Genomic DNA, 24,608 nt, shown 5'->3' on the forward strand with positions numbered 1-24,608 from the left:
GCTCCTTGCCCAGCCGTGCCTGGGCTGCAGGCTCTGGCCAGATGTGTGAGCAGAGAATGTTGGGAGCCCCCAGCCACCCTCACCATGCGCTCACCCTGTGCTGCCCACCATGTTTTCTAGGAAATATCCCCCAGAGTGAAATTCCTGCAGCTCGTAAAGCCTTAGCAGAGAGCAGAAGACCCAACCCCGGCCCTGGGATTGTATGAGCCTGGCCATAAAGGCTGTGAGAGCTGGGGAACAGCAGATGGGTTGAGGCCAAATCCTGCCCCACAGCTGGGAAATGCCACAGCTCTGCTGGCACCCAACTGCTTGGCAAAAGGGAGGTTTTTTTTTTTTTCAGCTCCAGCCAAACCCAAAAATAGATGGGCAGTAAGTGGCTGGGGGTTGGGTTTGCCATTGTGCAGAATGGGGCTATTTGTCTTCACTGCAGCTGCTGTGATCTGCTCGGAGCTCAGGAACCCAGCATGGAAGGATGGCTCCAAAAGCAGCTCCGACCCCAAAAGCCCCTTGCAACCCCTGTGCCCTCCTGGCCCATGTATTTTGGGTGCCCTGAGCCCCTTGGATGAACAAAGAGCCTCTGGGGCTGTTGTATGTGAGCATCCATCCCACGGTGCAGCACTGTGCTGACTGAGGGAACTGTCCCAAACAGTCCCAAAGGGCAGCAAAGGGGTGGAGGAGCAACCCCAGCCCCACTTCTCCCCCTCCTGCCCTTTGCTCAGTGCAGGGATGGCTCCCTTCTGCTCTGTGGCTCCCAGTGCAGGAAGGCACCACCGCCTCTAAATGGAGAAATCATCATCTTATCCACTAATTGCAAAAGCAAAAGAAGAGGGATTGAGCTTGCAATTAATCAGCAAAGAGCTCCCAGTGCTGCAGTGCCCTTCGTTGGGTGCAGTGTAGGGGGAGGAGAGGAGGGATTGCTGGAGGGAAACAGGGGGAAAGTGCTGGGGATGCTGCCCAGCTCAGAGCTGACCCTGGGGCACTGGGGTGAGGGAGCACACATGCGTGCACACATGGGGACATGCTTCATGCACAGAGAGCAAAGGGTGTGTGTGTGTGTGTGTGTGCACTGTGTGTGAGTGGGCAACCTGTGCAGGCTGCATGCACGCATGCACGCATGTCCTTGCAGATGTGTGCACACATGAGGTGTGTGTGCCTGCAGAAGAGCACACGCTTGAGTCTACGTGTGCAAATGTGCACATGTGCACAGAAGTGTGCCGGTGTGAGCATGCAAACGTGGGTACGAATGTGCACACAGGCAGGGAGCTGTGCAGGTGTGCGCGCATGCAAATGTGCATGCACAGGTGCCGGGTTTACCTATAGAAGTATGTGTGCGAAAGTGCATGTATGCATGGAAGCTTGCCGGTGCGTATGCAAAGGCGCACAAGTGCAGGAAGCGTGCAGGTGTCTGTGCAGGGCTGCCCGTGAGCTTGCACACGCGTATGCACGCGCGTGTGAGCACACATTCAGGTGCCCGCAGCTGTGCGCATGCGCATTCGGCTCAAACGCCTCTCCTCGAGACCTCCGCAGCACGAGGGGGCGCTCTGCTCCCTGCGCCTCCCGCGGGAGCGGAAGTGCCGCGCTGCACTCTGGGTAGCCCCGCCCACTCGCGCTGCCGCTTCCGCCGCATTCACCATCGCCGTCGCCGCTGCCTCGGCTGATCCGCCGCCGCCATGAACAAGAAGAAGAAGCCGTTCCTGGGCATGCCCGCGCCCCTGGGCTACGTGCCGGGGTTGGGCCGCGGGTGAGTCCGCTGCCAGGCCCTCGGTACCCCTCGGTCTTCCCCAGCCCCGCTGCCCCTCGCGGCCCGGCCTCGGGCCCTGCGGAACCTCCTTTGGAAACGCGTTTTGTTCTTTTCTCGCTTCTCTACCGGGCGGTGCGATGAAGGAGCATCCTCGCCTTGCGGGGTGGTTCTTGTCAGGCTGCGTCACTTCTCCGGAGCGCCCCGTTCCTGCGGGGCCCACAAATGGCGCCCTGGGGAGCACTGACCCCGACTGTCTGGTTTCTAAAGGCTCAGCCCCCCTTCTCCCATCCCCGCGCCCCGCAGTGCTGTACAGCCCATGGGCCTTTCTGTGTTGTGTCAGCATTGTGATCCCGGTGTCTGTAGCTAAACTTTCCCCTACGAAAGAACGGATTGTTTTTTATTTTTTTTTAACTTTTCTTTCTAACGTTGGCTCTATGAGCAGTAAGGATAGGAGCTGGCTGGTGCTGTGCTTACACAAGAGCGATGTTTTTATTACCTGGCTCTAAGTAACAGTTCTGGCTGGCTGTGTAGCAGTTGAGGTTACAGTGTGCTAAAGAGCTGCCTCTGATTTACCCACGCAGAGCCACAGGTTTCACCACCCGCTCTGATATCGGCCCCGCACGTGATGCCAACGACCCGGTGGATGACCGCCATGCCCCGCCAGGGAAAAGGACGGTGGGGGATCAGATGAAGAAGAATCAGACGGCTGATGATGATGATGAAGATTTGAATGACACCAATTACGATGAGGTGATCTGGTAACCGACCCAGAGATGCTTTTCCCCAGGCAGAAGAGACATCCCTGAGCTCCCAGCTCTCTTCCTTTGAATCTCTGTATGAGCTGAGGATTCAAGGCCAGGATTTCCTGTAGTCCCCTGACAACTCTTTTTTTTCTTCCTTTACATTATTGAAAGTCTATTATACATAATGGTGTATGTTTGCAGTTTTTTATTCTGCTGTTGGACTCCATATTGTGGTTTTATTATCCATACGGAGCACAGAGAGTCTCGTGAAGAGGTCCATAAATAAAACATCAGTTGGTGTGTTTTATAGGATATGTTTTTTTGTTCTCCTTCACAAATGAAATCTAAACCGTTGTGCTTTGATACATATTCATGTGGCCTGTGCGGTCTCTGGTGTTTAAATCCCACTTTGGTTAGTTAAATGTTGTGTTATTTTTGTTTGCTTTCAGTAGTCTTTAGAGTAAAAAGTTATTGATGGAAGAGAATGCACAAGATTTTTGTTTGTTGCTTAACAGAAGCAAATTGGAAATAGAAGCAACTTTGAAGCAGTTTTACTTTTGGAATGGTGAGGGACAACAAACAGCAGGGATGGTAGAAGAAAGCTGCCTTCATTCAAGGGATGTGCAGTGTGATGCAGTGTTGTGAGGAGCAGCCTGCTCACCCGTTTTCAATGTCCTGAGTGGCAGCTGGCTGTGCTAAGTGCATAACAGGAGCCTTAAACTGAGGATGCTGCTTTTCCTTTCCTTCACATTCTTAGTTCAATGGATATGCTGGCAGCCTGTTCTCAAGTGGTCCCTACGAAAAGGACGATGAGGAAGCAGATGCTATTTATGCTGCTCTGGATAAAAGGATGGATGAACGAAGGAAAGAAAGAAGGTAGGGTTAATTAGAGCATTGATATGGAATGCTTTCTAGTTCATTTGTGTTTCAAAGATTTCTTCTGCCTCCTCCATTTTCCATTGTAAATGTTATCCTTGTCTACTAGCTGAAGTGTTGAGAAGTTTTATTTGTTTAAATACTGCATCTTAAACATGGTGGCATTAAATCTTAAGGTTGTGGGTGCTTTGCACAACTTGCTGTGAGAGTGGGTTTGGAGTTGGATTTGGTTTGGTTGAATTTGTTCACTGTCATTCATTAAGATGATCTGGGGAGATGCTGAGGGAATGGTTTTGACACCTCACATATTGCACAGCATGCTGGAAATCATTAGGAAAGTTGTGTGATGTGGGCATCTTGTAATCCAGTGTTAGTTAACTTGTTAAACTCCTGACCTGCAGCTAAGAGGATGGTAAATCCTGAAGTTTGCTTGGTTAGGAATGTTTGTTTTTATGCTACAATATTTGCCTTATGTGATGGGGGACCTCTGTCACACTTGTTTGTAATCTGTGCTTGGAAAAATTGGCTTTGCCTTTGGATGGAACACATCTTTCTGTGGTACTTTGCTTAAAGTGACTGAGCATAACTTCAGTGCTTCTTTTTCTAAGGGAACAACGAGAAAAAGAGGAAATAGAAAAATACCGAATGGAACGACCCAAAATTCAGCAGCAGTTCTCAGACTTGAAAGTAAGGAAAAAAGCTGTGTTCAGTGCCTGTGATGTGTCTGTGTGAGTTATGGGAGGTGCCTGCTCAGCATTAATTTGCACCAGTTCTGTTCAAGTACTCCGTTATCCTCCAGATCAGAATTACTTTCCTGAGAAAGCAAGAGGATCTTGATTGAGAGCTGCATTCAGGGTTACTGTTGTAGGAGGTGACTGTGAGATACTTTAGGGGCAAGTGGGAATATAGTTCTTCACTCTGTTTTCCAGTGCTTACACAGCTTAGTGACATTAATGTAAATGTATGCTCTTGTTTTGTGGGTAATTGTTACTTTTGGTTCTTGAGAGGGCAGTAGACTTTTCATCTTTGGAGGATGAATAATTTGTTGCCTTTGGAATAGGAGTTGAGAGGGATCTACTGGCTCTAAATCTTCTGTTAAATAAAATATGCCACTTAAGCTATTGCTTAATGATTAGTAATAAAGCGTGCTGCTGCAGGCACTGAGGTTAATTTGTGTATTTGCAGCGCTGTGCTTGAGAACAGATTGATTTGGAATCTCAGACTGGACTAAAACCAAGTCATAATTAAGTGCATGTAATTCTTTTTTACGTTTAATTAGGAAAACATCTGATATTTGACCTGCAAGTCTTTAATTCATCTTGAATTCTTTAAATAAAGAAAATAGATCCATTAAGGGCTGTGATCAGAGCTTGAAGAAAAACATGTCTATAGGAAATAACGATGACAACTCATGTTTGAACAGCGGAAGCTGGCAGAGGTCACAGAAGAGGAATGGCTGAGTATTCCAGAGGTTGGTGATGCCAGGAACAAACGCCAGAGGAATCCTCGCTATGAGAAGCTGACTCCTGTCCCTGACAGCTTCTTTGCAAAGCATTTGCAGTCCGGGGAGAATCACACATCTGTGGACCCGCGGCAGACGGTGAGTATGGAGACAGAGCTGATGGTCTGGGCTGTGCTTCGTAAGTGGAGACAGGGGTTAATGAAAATGCTGTTGTAGTTTGTGGGTCTGTCAGAGGGACTGTGGGGGTGAAACTCCTGTGCTTGCTAGAAGCTTTCAGCACGTGCTCATTAGCAGACAAAGCCTGAGGATGGACGGCAAAGGTTTGGATCCTGTCTTAAAAGCAGGCAAAAAGTTTTACTTTTCTCTGGCTGGTGATAATGAAATGAAATTTTGATAATGAAATTTTGGTGTGCTTAAGCAAAGTCTGCTTCTGTTGCAATGAAGTCTTGAAGAAATGAAGCAGCAAATGAAGTTCACCTGGTGGTTTGCTCAACCCGGGGGCCTGCATTAAAATTCAGTTTTCAGTTGACAGTGAGGCAGGTTTGATTGTTGCTGTGCTGCCGTGCAATGCTCTGGTCATACTGTTACAGAAGTAGCTGGCTAGCCCTGAATCAGCACCAGATGTCTGTGATTTCTTTGTGGATATTGATGTTTAGATGTGCTAGGCTCATGCTTGTATTCAGATTTTTCATTTACTTTCTTGTTCCTATTTTGCTGACTTGGTTAAATCTGTAATTACCCTCTGAATTGTAAAACCTGTGTAAGAAATGCCTTGTGATTCAAGGAAGCTGCTGTTCTAGTTGTGTTGTCATCAGCACAGTGGAAAGGGTCAGAAGTAGGACAGCATACTGGCATCTGTGCCTGGCAGTCAATGAGGGCAGGTAGGCAAAGACCCTGAATTCTTTTCTGGCATCTCAGAAAACACGTTCAGAATTTGTTTCTCTCACTCTTGTTCCTAGCAATTTGGTGGATTGAATACCCCATATCCAGGGGGCTTGAATACTCCATACCCAGGAGGAATGACTCCAGGCTTAATGACACCTGGGACAGGTGAATTGGATATGAGGAAGATTGGCCAAGCCAGGAACACCTTGATGGATATGAGGCTAAGCCAGGTGAGCGTGCTAGAAGGAATCTGCTGCAGGTGTACCAGGAGTGGATGGGGTACTCCTATTTAAGGCCTGCTTTTAGGATAGCCTGTCTTTCTCTTGGATGGTAGGTAGGAGAAATAGCTCAGCTATGACCTCTTGGTCTTATGTATGGATTTATTCAGGACAGAATGCTGAGAGCATCATTTTGTGTTGTTGACTTCCATTCTATTGATTTTCTTGTTTAAATCTGGTTTGCACTAAAAGGATGGGCTTTAACTGCTAAGGCTAAAAGTCATTTTAGTGACTGAAAACTCAGCTGCTTGCTTTCTGTATTTCCAATGGTACTATATTTTTAACTACTAAGTTAAAAGTAAATCCATGTATTTTAGAAGTGAGGGGGGGAAAAAGCTAGCAAGCAAGGACTTGTTTTGCTGGTTCCTTGGTCACGGTAAGAGGTAAATGTCTTAAGATTTCTTTGTATAGGAGCAGTGTCTTTTCCAGTCTTGAATGTGTGCAGGAGGGCTGTGGGGCTGTGAATGATCACTTCAGGGGTGCTGACTTGACTTTCCCAGGTGTCTGATTCTGTGAGTGGGCAGACTGTGGTGGACCCGAAAGGATATCTGACAGATTTGAATTCCATGATTCCCACACATGGAGGAGATATCAAGTAAGTTTAAGAAGGATTAGCTGATTAAGCCTCTTCATAATGGCTGTGATCCTGCATGTAAATGGAAATCTGTCTGAGTGGGTGGCTTCCAGCTAACATCTAATTTGTAAAGGATGGCAGGTGAGTTTTTGGAACGTGCAAATTTTGGTGATAAAACATGAGCTAACTCAGTGCTGTTGCTTATTAGCTTCCAGCTGCAAGTGCCTGGCTGTAGCTCCTAAATAATCATACCTAAATACTAAACCAGTTCTCTCTGCACTTGCCATGTTAGTGAGTATTAGCAAGCTGTAGCATTGTAAGTTGTCACCGGTATGGAAATGTGTGAGGTCACAGGTACTGTGCATCTGAGGGGGCTGTGGAAAAACGAACTAAAGTACTTAGTGATTCAGGAGAATTGTTTGCTAGTGTGCTGAAAACGTTCCTGCCTGTCTTTTCTCCTTCATTAGTGACATCAAAAAAGCTCGTTTGCTCCTGAAATCTGTACGAGAAACCAATCCTCATCATCCACCAGCCTGGATAGCATCAGCCCGACTGGAAGAAGTCACTGGCAAACTGCAGGTGGCTCGGAATCTCATCATGAAAGGAACTGAGATGTGCCCCAAGGTCAGAATTGCTTTGCTTCCCTGCTGATCCTTGCAGGACAGTGGAAGGCTGTGGTTACAAGCAGCAGGTCTGTTAAGCTGCTGTTAGCTATAGGCTGATACTGCTTCACTTTGTGCAATCCTAAAAGAACCCGTAGTCAGCTAAAAGCTAAGTTCTGTGTTCCTGCTCACAGTAATCCTTTTGATATGAAATAAGGCTGCTTTTTTTTCCTGACAGAGTGAAGATGTTTGGTTAGAAGCTGCTCGGCTTCAGCCTGGAGATACAGCCAAGGCTGTTGTGGCCCAAGCTGTCCGTCACCTCCCTCAGTCTGTCCGAATCTACATAAGAGCAGCAGAGCTGGAGACAGATATCCGTGCAAAGAAGCGTGTCCTGAGGAAAGGTGAGAGCTGCTGCAGGGCCAGGGAACACAGTCTGAGTCTGTTTGTATTGTGCTGTAAATTGTTCAAGAATATCTGTAGGATTTTAAATGCTTTTTCTTCTTTTTGCCTTCTTAGTGAAAATAGTTGTTAATAATGTATGGAAATGGCTGCTGTTGAGTCAGAGTAGAGTGGCTGTCACACTTGTAAAACATCTCTCAGCAGAAAGCTGCTGTTACAGAGCAATTGCAAAGCAATGTTTTATTTACTGAAAGCAATTCCAACGTGGTGAAGATTAGAGACATAGATGAAAGCAACTCAAAAATTACGGTCTGAGGGGGAAAAGGGTGTTTTGACCATCATCTCTTATGCTGTAGAAAACACATCAGCTCTGTGTATGAGATTTGGATTGTCTGTAATTTGTTGGAAACTGCAGTGATTTCTGGTGGAAGAGCTTTAGAGGCTCTGCAGTTCTCATGTAATTGATCGCTGTGGGCCTTGAGATTTGTTTTAGTGCAGTGATTTCTGTCTTCTCAACAAACAGCTTTTTGGTGTGGTGCCTATTTTAAAACCTTATGTCTTTATGGTATTGACCTGGGAGGTTTTTCTCTTTCATGGAATAGCCATCTTTTCCTAAACCTGTTTTCTTCCAACAGCAGTTTGTTGTGTTGTCCTGAACCCAGGTTTTCCTTGCAGATTCACAGTGTTCTTTGATTACTTTAAATTGATGTGCCTGTATTCATGAGAACCAAATGGCATCGATTATGTCTCAGGACTTGAATCTAGCCAGGGAAAGGGATCTGTATTTAATACACTTAATACATCCCTGTGATGCAGCCTATAGTATTAGGTTGACGTGGCTTCAAAGTGAGTTGCCTCCTGCCTCTTCCTGTTGTGTGTAAATTGCATATGGGTGTGAAATGGCCTCTTAGAGCACGCTAAGCACTGTTTGGTAGCTTGTTTTGTTTTCCCTGGCTGAACAGTGTGTTGTTCTGTGGAACACTGCTCCTGTGACACCCCGTTCTTCTGCAAGAATAATAATGGATGTTGAATGAGAGAATGCTTTTACATGAGCAGAAGCAGATTTGTAAGTCCAGCTCTGGAAGGAAAGCATGTTGTGTGAAAGCAACTACTTGTGCATTAAGCTCAGAGTCTGTCCTTTCACTTTAAGCATTGTATCCTGTTGCAGTTTATGGAACCACCTGCTTAAACTCCGACACAAAGCTGTTGCTGGAGTTGGAATACAGTTTATCCTGCTGCTTGCAGTCTCTGTGTGTTAGGAATCAACTTCACAGTGCTCCTGTACTGTCTAGGGAGCATCAGCAATGCAGCACTTGGAACTGTTTGGACGTACAGCCTTAAGATAAGAGGCAGTTTAAGCTGGTGTTCACTCAAAAATAAAGAAGGCTGATGGCCAGGTGATGTCACTGAGGGGTGGTCTCTTACAGTGTATTTCTCTTCTGTCTCTTGGCTTTGTGTGTTCCTACCATCCAGCAGAACCTCTGGAGCTTTTAAAGCCTGTCTAGAGACAGCCAGCTGAGTGTTCAAAATACATCTCAAGAGTAAAAATCGAATGCTCTATCTACAAAAACACGCTCTGTCCTGCTGAGCAGTGCTTTCAGCTCTTGCAAGCTGATATTATTCACCTGAAATGCTTCAGGAGAATCTCCTGCTGCTGTAGACTTGAGGTGGAATGGTTAATGCCCAAAACCTCAGTGCACACTATTTGTAAGTGTTCTGTGTGTTTCTGTAGAGCTCAGATGTGCTCTGAAGTTCATGCTCAGCAGTGTGCCTCAGCCTTCCCAGGAGTGCTTAATAGAACAGCAATACCTGGAAGCCAGGCTAATTCCAAAATAGTTTTAGATGCAACTTTCCTCGTCTCTCTGGTTCTGCAGTTATGCTTTCCCCATTGGTAAAGGATGTGTTCAGTCCTGAGTTGCTGTAGCACATCCATGTAAGGCATGGAAATTCTGGAGAGTCTAAATTCTTTATTAAAGTGGTACAGACTGAAATCTTACATATTTGGAGTTTTTTTTATCAGTGTTGTATGTATTAAAACAATATCTCAGGTATCCATCAGAGTACAGAAATCCCTTTCACCATGCTGAGATTTGAGGCTTTGCTCAGCCAGGTGTTTTACTGCAGGATGTAATAACAGCTTGCAGTTGGAAAAGCCCTGGTCTTGGCCAACCTGTTTCCAATTAAAATTAAGATATATTTTTTTAATTTTCTTTTATTTTTTTATTCTTTCACTTTCAGTTCCCCTGGTTGAAACAAGAGTTAATAGAATTACAGTTCTTTCCCTTTTCTCTTGCAGGGAATTTATCTGTAATGGGCCGAAGTCTTTAACGTATTGTCTTTGAAAACTGCATTTCTCTTTGGTAAACTTCTTTCTCCTGATTTGCATTGCTGTCTTTGCCTCTCCAGCCCTTGAGCATGTTCCAAATTCGGTGCGTTTGTGGAAGGCAGCTGTGGAGCTGGAAGAACCTGAGGATGCCAGAATCATGCTGAGCCGTGCTGTGGAGTGCTGCCCTACTAGTGTGGAAGTAAGCTTGAGAAAGGTCAAATACAGAACCCCCTGCATTCTGCTTTAGGTTAGCAGTAGAGCTTTGAAAGCAGAAGGCAGGTGAGCACTGTAGTTTTCTGCCAGGCAGAAGGATGTGATCACTACTGGACTGTAGGTTTTTTTTCCCCCTTGACTTGTCTAGTAGTCATTATATACTTCATTTTCCTGTGTCAATTTTCCTGCTTGTTTCTGGAATGCTGAACCAAAGCATCTTCTATTCAGCTGTTTAAAAAGGGATGTAGGCAGTAAATATTAGAGCGTAAGCCTGCCAAATGAAGGCAGTACCTTGAGGTGATCAGGATTTAGCTCTGAGGACAGTGGTGGACTCTGGTTCTGCTAGTTCTGCATTGGTGTTCCACAGCCTGCTTGTACAGCATGAGGACAGCTGCCAACTGGTAGCAAACAGAATAAAGCTGCTCAGCTCTTCAGGCTGCTGCTGCCATACGGAGGCGTTGTCGCCTCCTTGTTCTAATCTAAAGTACATATTTTGTTGCTCTGCAGCTGTGGCTTGCTCTGGCAAGACTGGAGACATATGAGAACGCTCGTAAAGTCCTTAACAAAGCCCGTGAGAATATTCCAACAGATCGTCACATCTGGATTACTGCTGCCAAGCTGGAGGAAGCCAATGGAAACACCCAGATGGTGGAGAAAATCATCGACAGAGCCATCACTTCTCTGAGGGCCAACGGTGTGGAAATCAACAGAGAGCAATGGATACAGGTATTGGGCTGGTCTCAGTGACCCGGCTGAACCCTTCAGGTTCTGTTTTGAAGCTTCCTGTTTCTTGATGCCAGGTTAGAGCCCAGCTTTGCACTGGGCTTATCAGTGGAGGTCCCTGTGGGGAAAAATATTAGGTGACTAAAACACTGAGGAGTGCCAAGGGCTGGGATAAGTGATCCACTGGGATGGCATTATGCTGCTTGAGCTGTGGAATGTCAGATTTACTTCTTGGAAAATAACCAGCTTTGAGTCGAAGCAGCTGCAGCTTCAAGTAGGAGGGAAGCTTTAAGCCTCCAGTGAAGGATTTATATGTGTTTTACACATGTCTTTTCTGGCTTAAGAGACACCTGTTTGCCAGAGAGGTCTTTGTTGGAGGGTGCTGTGAGAAGTCAATACAAATATTGCACATGCAGCAGGCAGGAAATATTCTGTTAGTGCTTCATTGGCTCACAGTGCCTCCTGAGGCTGTGCAAAGTAGGCACAGCTAACACATGGAGCCAGGTTTTCTGAGGATGTTTACAGAGCACAGCCTCTGTGCAGGTTCATCCCACTGTGGCACATCATCCTATTCTGGAACTTTTGTGCTAGAAAAGTAGCAAAAAGTTCTGTGGATTTCAGTGATTTGGTCACCTTGGAAAACTGCGATTTTTGAGTGTCCCAGTTAGTGAGACTCCTCAAATACTGTTGTTAAATAACAAGTAAGTGGCTTGATGTTCAAGTTAAAAGAAATTTCCTTCTGAATATCTACAGTTGCTGTCTTTAAAAATAACCCTGTAAACCAATTTACTACTGGTACCACTTGCAGTGGGTCCAGGCAGCAAAATGTTCCTGCTAGTGTTTAAGAGAGTGACAGTAATTAACAAAGTATTTAATATTAAACAGATATTCTTGCTAGCATCTAAATGAGTTACAACTTTGTTTACAGCACTGTAACAATTAAAGATTGATTTCCATTTTTCTATTTAAAAAGCAGCACCACACCACCCTTTGCATCCTTGTCTTTCAGTGAGTTCCTTTTCAGTACTTACAGCTGTTCCATTGCTGTTAGCAGACCTAAAAAATAACAACCCAAAGCTGCAGGAAGCTCAGTGGTTGTGATGCTACAGTTCTTCTCTAATTCTGCATTTCCTATTGGCAGAATCTCTATATGGCCCAACCCAGAGGTGGTGCTGGAAAGGTCACACGTTGTCACCATTCAGATTGTTTCTGTGTGCAGCTGTAGCACCTTCCTTGTGGGTGTGCTCTCTGGTGTTGGGATGTGTTTAAGTAAAGGCATTTGTAACACACAGGGACCTGTAACGTCCCCTCACGTGCTTATAGATCAGCAGTTGGTGTTGCAGAATCTAACTTACTGTGCTGGTGTCTCAAAATGAGCAGCTCTTGTTCTTGTCCCCAGGATGCTGAGGAATGTGATAAAGCTGGAAGTGTGGCCACGTGCCAGGCGATCATGCGAGCTGTGATTGGGATTGGGATTGAGGAAGAAGACAGGAAGCACACCTGGATGGAAGATGCAGACAGTGTACGTCCAGCTGTGCTGCTGTGGGGTTTTTTTCCTAAACTGGGGGAAGTGGAGCTGGAGCCAGGAAAGTAAGATTGTTTTAATCACTGAAAGTGGATGTGATGCGCACAGCATCTGCCTGCGTTTGGCCAGTCTGCCTCTGGAGAACTTTATTTCAGACTTGAGCCTTCATTAAGCAGGAAGCTGGTGACTCTTAATAGATTGTTTGCTGATTTCTTTCTTTATGGGCTGTCAATGAAGATTAAGGTCTTGTTCAACAAATTCAGAGTTGAGTTTTGAGGCGTAAGCGTTGTAGTTGAAGAGGTGATGTAGGATTGAGCAGAGAGTGCATAAAAGTTTTACCACGTCTTCTTTGTATTTGGGGAGTAGTTTAAATATGCACTACAAACTGAATTATATTTTGTCACAATACATGGAGAGACAATTGGAACATTCCTCTGGGCTTCCTTTTTAAAAGCTGATATCAAAATAGGTAATGCCTCAATTCATATAGTAAGTTTCCGAGTTCTGTGTTGAATTACACGTGTGTTGTTCTGTCTTGCTCTTGATTTCACTGCAACTTTAAGCTGACTTCTGCTCTGCTTTTCCTTAGTGTGTTGCTCATAATGCTCTGGAATGTGCCCGAGCCATTTATGCTTACGCCTTGCAAGTTTTCCCAAGCAAGAAGAGCGTGTGGTTGAGAGCAGCATACTTTGAAAAGAACCATGGAACAAGGTACGTGCACTGCATCATCCTCTGAAAGTCTTGTTCCTTCTGCATGCAATGCGATTGATTGGGAAGGTAGAAGAGCCACAGGGTCAGCAATGAAGTGTGCTGTTCCACAGACAGAATTAGTTCAGCTGGTGAGAGCTCAGTGGTGTTGTTTGCAGACCTTTGCTGTGGTCAGGTTGCTTATTTTCTTTGTGAGATCGTAAAGAGTGCTTTAGGAAAAGAGGCTGTTTGATGGAAGTAGCTATGAATAAGTGAGGTAGGGTGGTCATCTTTGAGAAAGCATTCCTAGAAAAAATTGGGAATACAGAGTAGCATATTGCCAAGAAATGCAGCAAGTGTTTTGTTTAGCTTTTGTAGATAAACTGCTTTAGTACTGAGCCTGAGCATCTCTGGCATTTTCTCATAATGTCAAATTATGAATGAGTATTATGCTGTCACAGCTTAGGCCTCTTATTTTGGTGTTTATTTGTGAAACTCCACACATCTGAATCTTTCTGTACAGAGTTTATAATGAAGCAAGCTGTATAATAAACCCCTCATGCAGATAGAATTAGTCTTGCTAAAGCTAACATGGCTGCTGTGTGGAAGTGACTGTAGAGGCAGGGTTGTGTGTCATGCCTGTGGAACAAGTGTGTCCTTGCCTTTGATGTTGTTCTCCCGTGTTTTCCTGTGGTGGCTGGCCTTTAAGCTCCTTGTTCTACATGAAGTGCATTTTCCAGAGGAGGAAGAAAATGTCAGTAAGATCAGGCCAGCTTCATCTAATAATTCTGAAAAACTTCCTGTCTCAGTTTCTGCTGAGCTTTGTTTAGAAGGCTGGCTCTCTCCAAGACAAACGAGCTGCTTGTGCTCAGAGCCTCCCTGCAGCAGCCATCAAACAAAGGTGTCTGAACAATGAGCCGTTTGTGGAGCACTGATTTCAGAACACTTGTGGAAGAGAAGACCCCACCCTTTCCTTGTTATGAAACAGCTTATCAAGGTTTACAGCGTTGGACTTTGCAACAGTATTTATAGCACTGAGTGATAGTGGAAGCCGGGGGTGAGAGCTCGCCTTTGGCAGCGCTTCGAGCGATTGTAACTTGCTCTTTCTTGTCTCAGAGAATCCTTGGAGGCTCTTTTGCAGAGAGCTGTTGCTCACTGTCCCAAAGCAGAGGTGCTGTGGCTCATGGGAGCCAAGTCGAAGTGGCTGGCAGGAGATGTGCCAGCAGCCAGAAGCATCTTGGCCCTGGCTTTCCAGGTGGGTATGTTAAATTTGTGTAGTGGTGTCAGTGCTCACCTGATTGCTGCCACCTTTTGGTATGAGGAGGTTTCCTCTGTTCTTTGATAGTTTTGTTTGTCAAAAATGTTCAGAAATGTAAAATATTAGTAAGCTGGAAGCAAGAATGCATTACTGCTCTCTTAGTGTTACCACACCAAGTTGAGTTCACAGATCATTACTGTGAGTAGCGTTGCTTCTACCATACCCAGCCATGGATCTGCATTGTCTTGTGCTTGCTCATCTGTCTTCACACTTGACAGGGTAGTGATCTGCCCCAATTAGTGAGGTTGCTGTTTTACCTTGGTTTGGACCAAATCCACTGCTCTAATGCAAAGTGATTTGTCCACTGGATGCTGGAAGATGGGCAGAGAGGTACAGTTCTGATGTGGAATGAGGCCTCAGGAGCTGAGGAGCAAAAATAAACGGCAGCTCCTCAGCAAGGAGGTGAAAGAGTCCTATTTCCTAAATTTGATCTTGGTTGTTTTTGTGAATATTCTGAAGATTCCTTGATATGATTGTGACTGAAATGACTTGTCCTGGAGGAGTGCTTTTCACAGCCCTCTGCTGGGAATCTGAGCTTCAGCATTTTGTTCAGGGACAATGAAGCGAGGGTCTCACTGTGACAGACTCTCTGATTTTTGCAGTAGTTGAACTGCAAGTTCAGGAGATCAAGCATTAACGCTTTTCAACAGTTGAGAGGCATCCAACATTTCAACTGAAATATATCTTTGTGTTGTGCATCTGCTTCATAGAATTTCTGTGAACTTCAAAGGTCAAAGAAGTTTGGGAGGAGCTTGAAGTGAAGAAAAAGTCCTAATGTGGATTGACAGAGCTCTGACTTCAATTTTAATCTGGATCAAACGAGGGATTAAATCTGCTGTTGATTCACTGGATGCATTTGTCTGTCACTTTGTGTTCTCGCAGGCCAACCCCAACAGCGAGGAGATCTGGCTGGCTGCCGTCAAGCTGGAGTCGGAAAACAATGAATATGAAAGAGCAAGGAGGCTGCTGGCAAAAGCTCGCAGCAGTGCCCCCACTGCAAGGGTAGGGATGTGAGGGGGGTGGAGAGGCTGCTCGTGGCCATGGGGGAGCTGAGTGGTAAGCAGGAGCTCCTTCTGTTCCATGGCCTCCAGTGATTGACCCGGTGGCTCCTTGCCATTGCCTTTTGCAGGCACCGTAGCACTTCTCCAGCAAATTGCAACACAGAGTTGTGGCATGATGGGAACAGAGGCTAGGATCAAGTGAAGGGTTTCAAGTTGGTTATTTTTTTTTTCACACAAATGGCAAAAGTCAGGAAATTCCCACTTTACAGCTGTTTGTATAATGTTCCTGTTGCATAAAAGCGTGTCTTGGAGGAAAGAGTGAAAGTATTTTTTGCAGAAGGCTCAGTTATGCTGCGCTAAAGGCAGCGCTCGTCGGGTCTGTTTAAAGCTACAGTCCTGTGTTTACCTCGCAGTTACTTCTGGTGTGATAAATGTTGTCAATATTTAGCTGTGCACACAGAATCATTTCAGTTTGTCCAAGTAAGAGAAAAAGCCTGGTTTGCTATGCGGAAAATTGGATCTTTTAGATTATCCTCCTCTTCTGTCAGTCAAGGAGGCTTCTGCTCCAAACTGCAGCTCATGAATAACTTTCCAATGAATGCACAAACGTGGGAATCCACTGCACTGACACAATTCTTGTTCTTGTTGCTTTTTGTTTTTTGTCCTGCAGTGGCTGCTAATGATAAAAACCTCTGGCTTCTTTCTCAGGTCTTCATGAAGTCTGTGAAGTTGGAATGGGTGCTTGGAAACATTGCTGCAGCACAGGAGCTTTGTGAGGAAGCCCTAAAGCACTACGAAGACTTCCCCAAACTGTGGATGATGAAGGGACAAATCGAGGAGCAAAAAGAGCTGGTAGAGAAAGCAAGGGAGGCTTACAATCAAGGGGTAAGATGAATGTTATTGCAAGCTTGCTGTGTGCTTGTGATATGGACAGATGTCTGTCTGCAAGTCAGGATGGAGAGGGCTCTGTTCCAGATTAACTGTAGAGGTAATTTCTGCTCTCTCCCTATCATTGGTTAAAACAGTAACAAAAAATATTAGGGTGTTGAAGTAAGCACTGAGAATTTATCTCTTAGCCAGTATTGCACGTGCAAAATTCACTTTCTTGCTTGAGAGAGTTTGCTGTATGCTTGGCTACTCGCTAGCAGGAAAGTCATTACACAGTAATTCTCTCAGACCTGCAAGGACTAACAGCAGAACTTAACAGAAGACCCTGCTAATGAGGTTAGATAAGCACTGTAAAAAGAGATGATCCACTGGGTGCTCCTGTGTCTTTTAAATGGTAATTGGTGTCCTTGTGTAGAAATGCTCCTGAAATTCATCTGCCCTGAAAGTAACAGGGGAGCAGGTTTCTGCCAGTGTCTGTATCCTAATGACTTGGTGAGCTTCAAGGGCAGCGTGTTTCCTGCATGCTCTGTGGATGTGAATTCGTTATTTGTTAGAGCTCTCCATCTCTAGGTGGAGCACAGGATATAGATGTACTGCTAAGGGAGATGTACTCTTTCTTTGTGCTTGGCACTGGGATAGCTCAGCCATAGCTGGTGTACTTGCAGTTTTGGTTATAGCAGAAACTAGATTTCTATTGCTCAGTGCTATAAAATTAACTAGGAGAAATTTAAGAGATGTGGTCACCTTTATCTCAGTTCTGAACTCATGAAGATGTAAGGAAGGAATTCCTTTTCTATGGGGAGTTATAGTGTTTTCAGATCTACAGACTGACCTTACCTTTTGTTATTATGTTAAACAGCTGAAGAAGTGTCCCCATTCCATACCTTTGTGGCTTTTGCTGTCCAGACTGGAAGAGAAGGTGGGGCAGTTGACCAGAGCAAGGGCCATCTTGGAAAAGTCTCGTCTGAAGAACCCAAAGAATGCAGATCTCTGGTGAGTTGTGTAGATGTGAATTTAGTCTGAGCTGTAAGGCTGGTGCACGCTTTGGGTGTCTTGCACCTCAGGTATTTGCTCACAAAGCTTATGAGCTCACCTATCCTAGCATTTCTTCTGGTTTAACAGCTTCTGAATATCAGAAGGGCTCTGGAGGGTTAGAGTGTAGCTACTCTAAGGAGCTGGGGACCCGTTGTTTCTTTACACATAGCTGTAGTGCAGAGAACATGAAAATCAAGGGGTCTTTTGTTTCTATTGCATTGTTTCTATTGTAGATTAAAAATGATAAGAGAAATTGACTGGGTCGTTGTAAAATGATGTGTTTTTAAATGGAGAGGGGTGGGAAGAAGTCCATAATGTGCATGTGTTCACACAGACATGTGTTTGTAATTGCCAGTGACTTTCAGATGACTCAGAGTTGATTTGTACACAGTGAATGTGTTACAATAAATATCATCACTGGGTGTCTTTGTCACCAGGTTGGAGTCTGTGAGACTGGAGTACAGAGCTGGGCTGAAGAACATTGCAAATACTCTGATGGCCAAGGCCTTGCAGGAATGCCCAAATTCAGGTGGGTTGGATCTCATGTTTATCTTAAGCACAGTTGTGTTTGCTCAGTTAGTGAAGGCTCATCTTTTTCCAAGGCATCCTTTCTGGCCACATCTCATTTTAGAGAAGTGTCAGTCGTTTTCCCACTCACAAAGGGAGTGTTGAGGGTTTTGTGAATAATGCTGGTTGCTTTGTAGTGCCTCACATGGAAGGGGACGTGGGTTGGTGGTGGCAGCACTGGTTCTGCGCTCCATGGTTTATCAAGAGGTTTGGTGCAAAATAAGGATGGATACGGGTGGCTTTGCTCTGAAGCTGGTGGAAGTCTGTGCCAAGGTTTAAAACTGAAGAAAGTCTCTCAAGCTTCTATAATTAGGCAGTTTGGTGGAAAAAGGATGGTTTTTTTTTTCCCCTGTCTCATTGGAATATAATTGGCTGGGGGAGACTTCCTGCTGTTGGCTTGCCTGCACCGATTACACTACACTACTACACTACACTACTATTGAGGCTTGAGTGCTTCACAACTTGCACTGACAGCAAATTTCAGTCAGTTATGATAAGGGGATTGTGTGCCATGAGCATTTAGTCCTGCTTTTTGGTTATTTTAGCTTATGATATATGCCCCATTTGCCTTTCCTTAAGTCAGTCAGTTGGTTCTAACCAGCAATGGAAGCATTTGCCTCTTGGGTTTGGAGGAGAAAGTGCATAATGTTTCTTTTTTTTTATATTTTTGACAGAATTGTGGCAAGGCTTAATTCTTTAAGCATGTTGATATCATTGGAGAGATGTCACTTAAGTAGGAAGAGTAGTAACCTACCACAGGGCAAGCCTTTTTAGTTTGCCTTCAGGCTGGGTTTTGAAAGGTGTTTAATTGATGACTGCTTAAGTCACCCCACTGAAATAATGGGAATTAAGTGACTTTTGTGGCTTGATAAACTCACTGCAAGCTGCTTGCTGTGTGAGTGGCTCAACAAAGCAATAGCAGCCTTGTGTTGTGAATGACCTAACACTTCTTGTTTGCTGCCTCAGGCTCTTTTGCAGAATCTGCCTGTTGCAGTGGAAATAGGCAGTAAGATCTCAGATTCTGTTTAAACAAAACAACTTTCAACTCTTAAAACTCTGCAGACCAAGAAGAAAAAACAAGGTTTAGTTTGCTGGACACCCACAGAGACCTGTGCCCATCAGTTGCTGATCTGGTTGCCGTTCCTTATGGCTGACATAGGTAGATGGCACAAAAGATAAAACTGAAATACAATGGTGTTTGTATCCTCAGCAGGCCTGAAAACAGAGGTCTGTGAAAATGGTTTGAGTCTGTATGTAAAGAGTAAATCTTGTGAACAGGAAGGGAAGAATTCTGCTGCAGTCTGTCACTGCTGTCATCTGAGTCGGTGTAAATTCCCACGTGCAGTTTATGGGAAGTGAGCTTTGATAGAGTCCTGGCAGTCCCAAGCTTTCAGGCTTTGCCTTGAAGTGATCAGCAGGTATGGTTGACTGACATTAGAAACTGAACATTTCATGCTCCTCTGAGCATGTTTCCTTTCTTGTTTTTGGCAATAAAAGGAACTGGGGATTAAACCCAGCTTTCCTGCCCCGTGTCCTTCGTCGAATGCGTGGAGAGCCAGCATCAATAATACTGTGCTGTTCTTTGGCACCCATGAGACTGCTCCCAAGTGGGACTTCACCTGCCACTGTAGCTTTCCAGTCAGAGCAGTTTGCTGCTGCTAATGAGTTCCCCTCTGCTGCGTGCAGTGTCTATGGGAAAGACTTCAGCTCTGTGCTCATGCACACGGGTGTCGTGGTACAAAAACATTCAGAACTGAGGGCTTGTTGCTACATTTCAGAGCACTGAATGAAGCATCCCTGCTGAAAGAGTGATTTGAGGTGAGGTGGAGGTGCAGGGATGACTTCTGGGATGGGCACAGTAGTACTGAATCACAGAATTGTAGGGGTTGGAAGGGACCTCCAGAGATCATCGAGTCCAACCCCCCTGCCAAAGCAGGTTCCCTACAGCAGGTCACACAGGTAGGCATCCAGGCAGGTCTTGAATATCTCCATCTACTGCTTGCTTTATGGAGTGCTGGCCTGATGGCACGTGCTAAGGGAGGATTAATCTCTGATTCACACTAAACAATCTTTCTACTTCACTTGATAAAAGGAATCCTGTGGTCAGAGGCAATTTTCCTTGAAGCGCGACCACAACGGAAGACCAAGAGTGTGGATGCCCTGAAGAAGTGTGAGCATGACCCACATGTTCTGCTGGCTGTGGCCAAGTAAGTTCCTGTGCTTGATGTAGTAAAGACACTTCTTTGTGTGTAGCTGCATCCCTGATGAAACATTGCACTTGAGTACGACCACGTGATGCTGGCTGCAGCAGCTCTAATCAGCCTCAGAGCAAGAAGCAGCTCTCAAGCTGTCTCCTAGTAACTGCAAATCTGCTGCTCTCCCTTGATTCGAAACAAGGGATGTCAGCCTGCCCTCAAGCTGTTCTGGTGGGTTTGGGAAAGCAGCATGGACAGTAAGACATTCACAAAGTCCTTTTCTACTGCTGGCTATTGGCAGTTTGTGAAAACCATCTTTGTGCCCCTTAAATTTTGGCATGCTTTCAGATGAGCTGGGCCTACTTAGGTTTTACAGCATATGTTTGAAGTATTTCTGGAAATATGAACCGTTTTGGCTGGTTGTTGTTTGCTTTTTAAGTGGCTGATGCTGTACTCTTCATCCTTCCTCTCTATCCTAGATTGTCAGATACTTCTAATCTTAAGCCAGCCTGTGCTGTTCTAGCCTTCTCCCTTCACAAATTTCTGCTCTGTCAGTTTTCTTTCAGTTGTGGCCCTTCCTGGAATGCAGACTACAAGTCACACTGTAGTTTGCTTCATGGAACAGGGAGATAGCCTACTAGGAATTGTCTGCTTCTAGATGAAGTTGTGAGGTTTCCAGTGATGAACAGCTGGAATTAGAATTGACTCCCACCATATCCTTTCTGATCTGATTGCAGCCCACAGCAGTTACGACTGGAACAACCTTCTCTTCCCCTGTGAACACCAGCAGAGGTTAATGCACAAAGCACGTTGCCCAGAGAATTGCCCAATTCTTTCACAACTCTGTTTTATAGGCCAAAGAAAACTGTAGGATACACTCCAGTGACTGCAACACTGGGTTCTGACAGATAACAGCTGCCTTGTTCTGCCTTAGCAGCAAGTGAGAAAACTGTTAACTTCTGCTGAAACAGCTTCTAGGCACTTTCTGGTGCAACCTCAGGCAGTTTAGCAGCTAATCCCAACACAAACAGCTTCTGCCTTCCATTGTGACTTGCTTGTAGGTGTGCTAATACTGCGATCAGTCACACATCTCTGGAAAGCTTGAAGCATGATTCTGAACATGGCCACCGCTTGCAGGTGTTTAGCCTCTGCTGTCATTGTTGGTGCCCTTTTAAATCACAGTTTATTTAACACGGAACAATCAAGAGTATTATAGGGCTTAAAAACAATCACATAAGCTGTATAATTTTATGGCTGGCTAAGCCCTTTATGAGGGATGGCTGTTTGATTTGATAAGGACCTTACTAGCTCAAATGAACTCTTTAATGCACAGGAATGAAACCAATAGGCTATTGACTCAGCTGGTTAATTACTGGGGAGAAATTTCAGGATTCACAAGTGCCTTTTTTGAAATGGCAGCCGTTGGGCTGTGTGCCAGGGTTGGGTTTGAGCTTGGAGTGTTGCATACTTGTCTTTCCCTGTAAGGTGGGGATGGCAGGAGAGCATTCCTAGTGTGCGTGGTCGCATGCGGTCGTGGCTCTGTTAACATGTGTACGATTGCAACTGCTTGAAGTTAATTGTTAAGATGCTAAAATCAACTTGAAATAATAAGAAGTGAAGAGAAAGAAAATAGTTGGATGTATATAATCCTATTCCTTCCCACAGCAAAATTAAATGAATGAGTTAAAATCATAGAAGGAGTCATAGAGTGGCCTGGGTTGCAAAGGAGCACAATGCTCATCTGGTTCCAACCCCCTGCTGTGTGCAGGGTCATCAGCCACCAGACCAGGCTGCCCAGAGCCACATCCAGCCTGGCCTTGAATGCCTGCAGGGATGGAGCATCCACAGCCTCCTTGGGCAACCTGTTCCAGTGCCTCACCACCCTCTGTGTGAAAAACTTCCTCCTAATATCCAACCTAAACCTCCCCTGTCTTACTTTGAAACCATTCCCCGTTGTCCTATCACTATCCAACCTCATAAACAGTTAAGTTAGCAAGGAGTGAGCTCAAAAAGTAGTGAGTACTGCCCTTCTTTGGAGTGTCTGTCTCTTCCTTTGGCTGTGAGCACAGGAGGCAGTGGAGGTGCTCAGTTCTCTCGTGTCTCTTCCCTTCCCTGGGGGAGCACAGAACCTGGCGTTTCCTTCTTGGGAGAACAAAGAGATGAAATACCTGCACAGTGCTTGCAGCTTGCTGTATTCCCCTGGAGAGGACGTTTGTTTATTTGCTTTTCCCAACAGATTATTCTGGAGTGAGCGTAAAATAACGAAGGCCCGTGAATGGTTCCACCGAACGGTGAAGATTGATTCTGACCTGGGAGATGCCTGGGCTTTCTTCTACAAGTTTGAGCTCCAGCATGGCACAGAGGTGAGTGTGCACCTGGAAACACAGGGAGCCAGGGAAGGCAGCAGGAATCCCTGGTTGGTGTTGGGAATTGCTGCAGTGCTGGGCACAGCATGCTGCTACTGCCTGGCTGGCTTGCAGGCAGGAGGCTGAAGCTGTCACATGAAAAAATGAGCATGCACAGACACGTGTGGTGATTTCTAAAAGGCACTGTCATTAGCAGAGCTGTCTTCCTGGCTGCTTTGCTATCCGCAGTCATGCTAGTTCATGCAAAGACCTATGAAATCAATCTTCCTCCTGTAAAATGCAAGCTTTCCCATGGGAGGCTTTTCCTGCAGTTGTGATGCTAGATTTGTGCAACTTGTCCTAGGTTGAGTGCTGAGTGCTGAGCACATGCTGCCTGTGGGCACAGCTGGAGGAACACTTCTAATCTCTATGGCAGTTTTCACTGCCTGATATTAGTGAAATGATGGAAGTCTTATCTTCTGACTTCACAGAGGCCTCTCGCTTGACCTGTGGGGCAGTAACACAAAGGAAACTTCTGCTGCAGTTTCTTTGGGGTAGCCCAAACCTGCTTGACTGTAGTTAGGCCAGTTTGGTCCAGCAAGGCAGGAGAGCTGCTGCTGAAATTAAAACTTCCTTCCTTACCTCCCTTAGTGGGGACTGGGGGGCGAAGGAAGGCTTTGGGTAAGGGTTTGAATCAGGGAGAAGACTACGAAATGTTTGGCCCTTTGGAACAAACCAGAGCGTTTACAGACTTGAAATTTGTCATTTCTCTTTGGTGCAGGAGCAACAGGAAGAGGTGAGGAAGCGCTGTGAGAACGCTGAGCCCCGCCACGGAGAGCTTTGGTGTGATGTCTCCAAAGACATAGTGAACTGGCAGAAGAAGATTGGGGAGATTCTTGTGCTTGTGGCAGCCAAGCTGAAAAATACCTTCTAGACCTTGCTGGCCTCAGCCACATCGATCACCTCTGTAGGACTTGTCTGCTTCCCTGCTTTCAGTTCTTTCGCCCTCGCAGTGGCACAGAGCTCAGAGGACAGGAGATAGATGGCAATGTGAAAGGTCTTTCCTCCAAGAGAAATGCTGATTCCTTCTCTTTGTTCCAGCAATAGTGCTGTAGGCTCACACAATGCAGTAATTAGCACAAATGTATCTGAACCTCCTCTGTGTGTTGCTGCTGGTGTAAATTGTAGGGGAGCTGAGCAGTTCTGTAAGGCTGCGTTGGCACTTTTGTTCTGATACCTGAATCCTCTCTAACCACAAGCCTTCATTACTGCTTGTGTGGTTTCTGACCTTCAGCAGCGGCCCTGGATTCCTCTGCAGCATGAAGTGCCTGCCTTTGTCCCCTCTGTGCACTGCTTGTAGTGAGTGGCCCAACTGTTCTGTTGTGTCTGAACCCCCTTGGAGGAGGTGGGGGGGTTCTGCTGGGGTGAAGCTGGGCAGCAGAGGGGCACGGCTGGGGTGATCCTTATTTCTAGTTGATCTCTGCTGGCAAACTGCAGCACAGCTCAGTATTCCTCAAACCTGACTAGATGGAGCATTTTGTGAAATTCCACAGTGTTTTAGAGCCTTCTTTTTCTAAGATGTACATAGTATAACCTTATTCTTCTAGATGCCCGATTTCATTAAGCACAGTCATATTTTAAAGTAATGAGGCAAAAATCCAGCAATCCTTGAAATCCCTTTAAAGGAATAAGATTTCATTCAAGCCTTTGGGACAAGTTGCACTTTTACAGTGCCAGCTGCTTTTTACTGTGCGTGTTTTGGATGACCACCTTCAGGAAGTGAATGCTTTGGAAGGAGAGCTTTGGTGTTCTTGGGACCCTTTGTAAGCTGTCTTTAATTTTCTATGCTTGGAATCTGTATTATTTTGACCTAATGAACATAACTTTCTTGTGATCATTCATTGAACTTAGATACATGAAAAGTATTTGGGTCTGTGTGTGTGTGTCATATAATGTATTTAGATGGAGGAAGGAGAAAACCTTATCAAAGGTTTTAGCTGGTAAAATATGTATAAAATACAGCTTGTGCTTTGTTTCCTTATGTTCTCTTTGAATGGTTCTTGCCTTGTGCTCTGATGGGAAGAGTGGGTGTGATAGTGGGAGCTTGCAGCTTACCAGGCTCTCTCTGCTCTGGGAATGGGGTTGTGGACGTGCTGAGAGATTTGCTTAGGGTGCCCTGATGATGTCTGTGGGTTTATGGGAAGGTGAAGCAGGAGGAGGCTGAG

The 24,608-nt window shown here is 45.4% G+C and overlaps 1 protein-coding gene across 1 annotated transcript; it reads left to right on the forward strand.

Annotated features, from left to right (window-relative positions):
- Positions 1-1,577: 1,577 nt before the first annotated feature.
- On the forward strand, positions 1,578-24,428 carry PRPF6 (pre-mRNA processing factor 6). Its single transcript, XM_048963356.1, has 21 exons — positions 1,578-1,741; positions 2,323-2,491; positions 3,242-3,360; positions 3,969-4,047; positions 4,784-4,960; positions 5,782-5,937; positions 6,486-6,580; positions 7,027-7,183; positions 7,400-7,562; positions 9,967-10,085; positions 10,607-10,825; positions 12,222-12,344; positions 12,937-13,058; positions 14,151-14,289; positions 15,235-15,354; positions 16,062-16,238; positions 17,101-17,234; positions 17,714-17,805; positions 19,936-20,050; positions 22,275-22,401; positions 23,165-24,428. Exons 1-21 carry the CDS (start codon positions 1,671-1,673, stop codon positions 23,315-23,317), a joined length of 2,826 nt encoding a protein of 941 aa, XP_048819313.1. The 5' UTR covers positions 1,578-1,670; the 3' UTR covers positions 23,318-24,428.
- Positions 24,429-24,608: the final 180 nt, after the last annotated feature.

This window comes from Lagopus muta, chromosome 16 (assembly GCF_023343835.1).
Source record: "Lagopus muta isolate bLagMut1 chromosome 16, bLagMut1 primary, whole genome shotgun sequence".
NCBI classification, from domain to species: domain Eukaryota; kingdom Metazoa; phylum Chordata; class Aves; order Galliformes; family Phasianidae; genus Lagopus; species Lagopus muta.

Excerpts from the sequence above, each read along its gene's own strand:
- PRPF6 (XM_048963356.1), top strand. The coding sequence starts at position 1,671 with ATGAACAAGAAGAAGAAGCCGTTCCTGGGCATGCCCGCGCCCCTGGGC. Across the intron at positions 3,361-3,968 it reads GAACGAAGGAAAGAAAGAAG|GGAACAACGAGAAAAAGAGG; the intron begins GTAGGGTTAATT and ends TCTTTTTCTAAG. Across the intron at positions 13,059-14,150 it reads GAAAAGAACCATGGAACAAG|AGAATCCTTGGAGGCTCTTT; the intron begins GTACGTGCACTG and ends TTCTTGTCTCAG.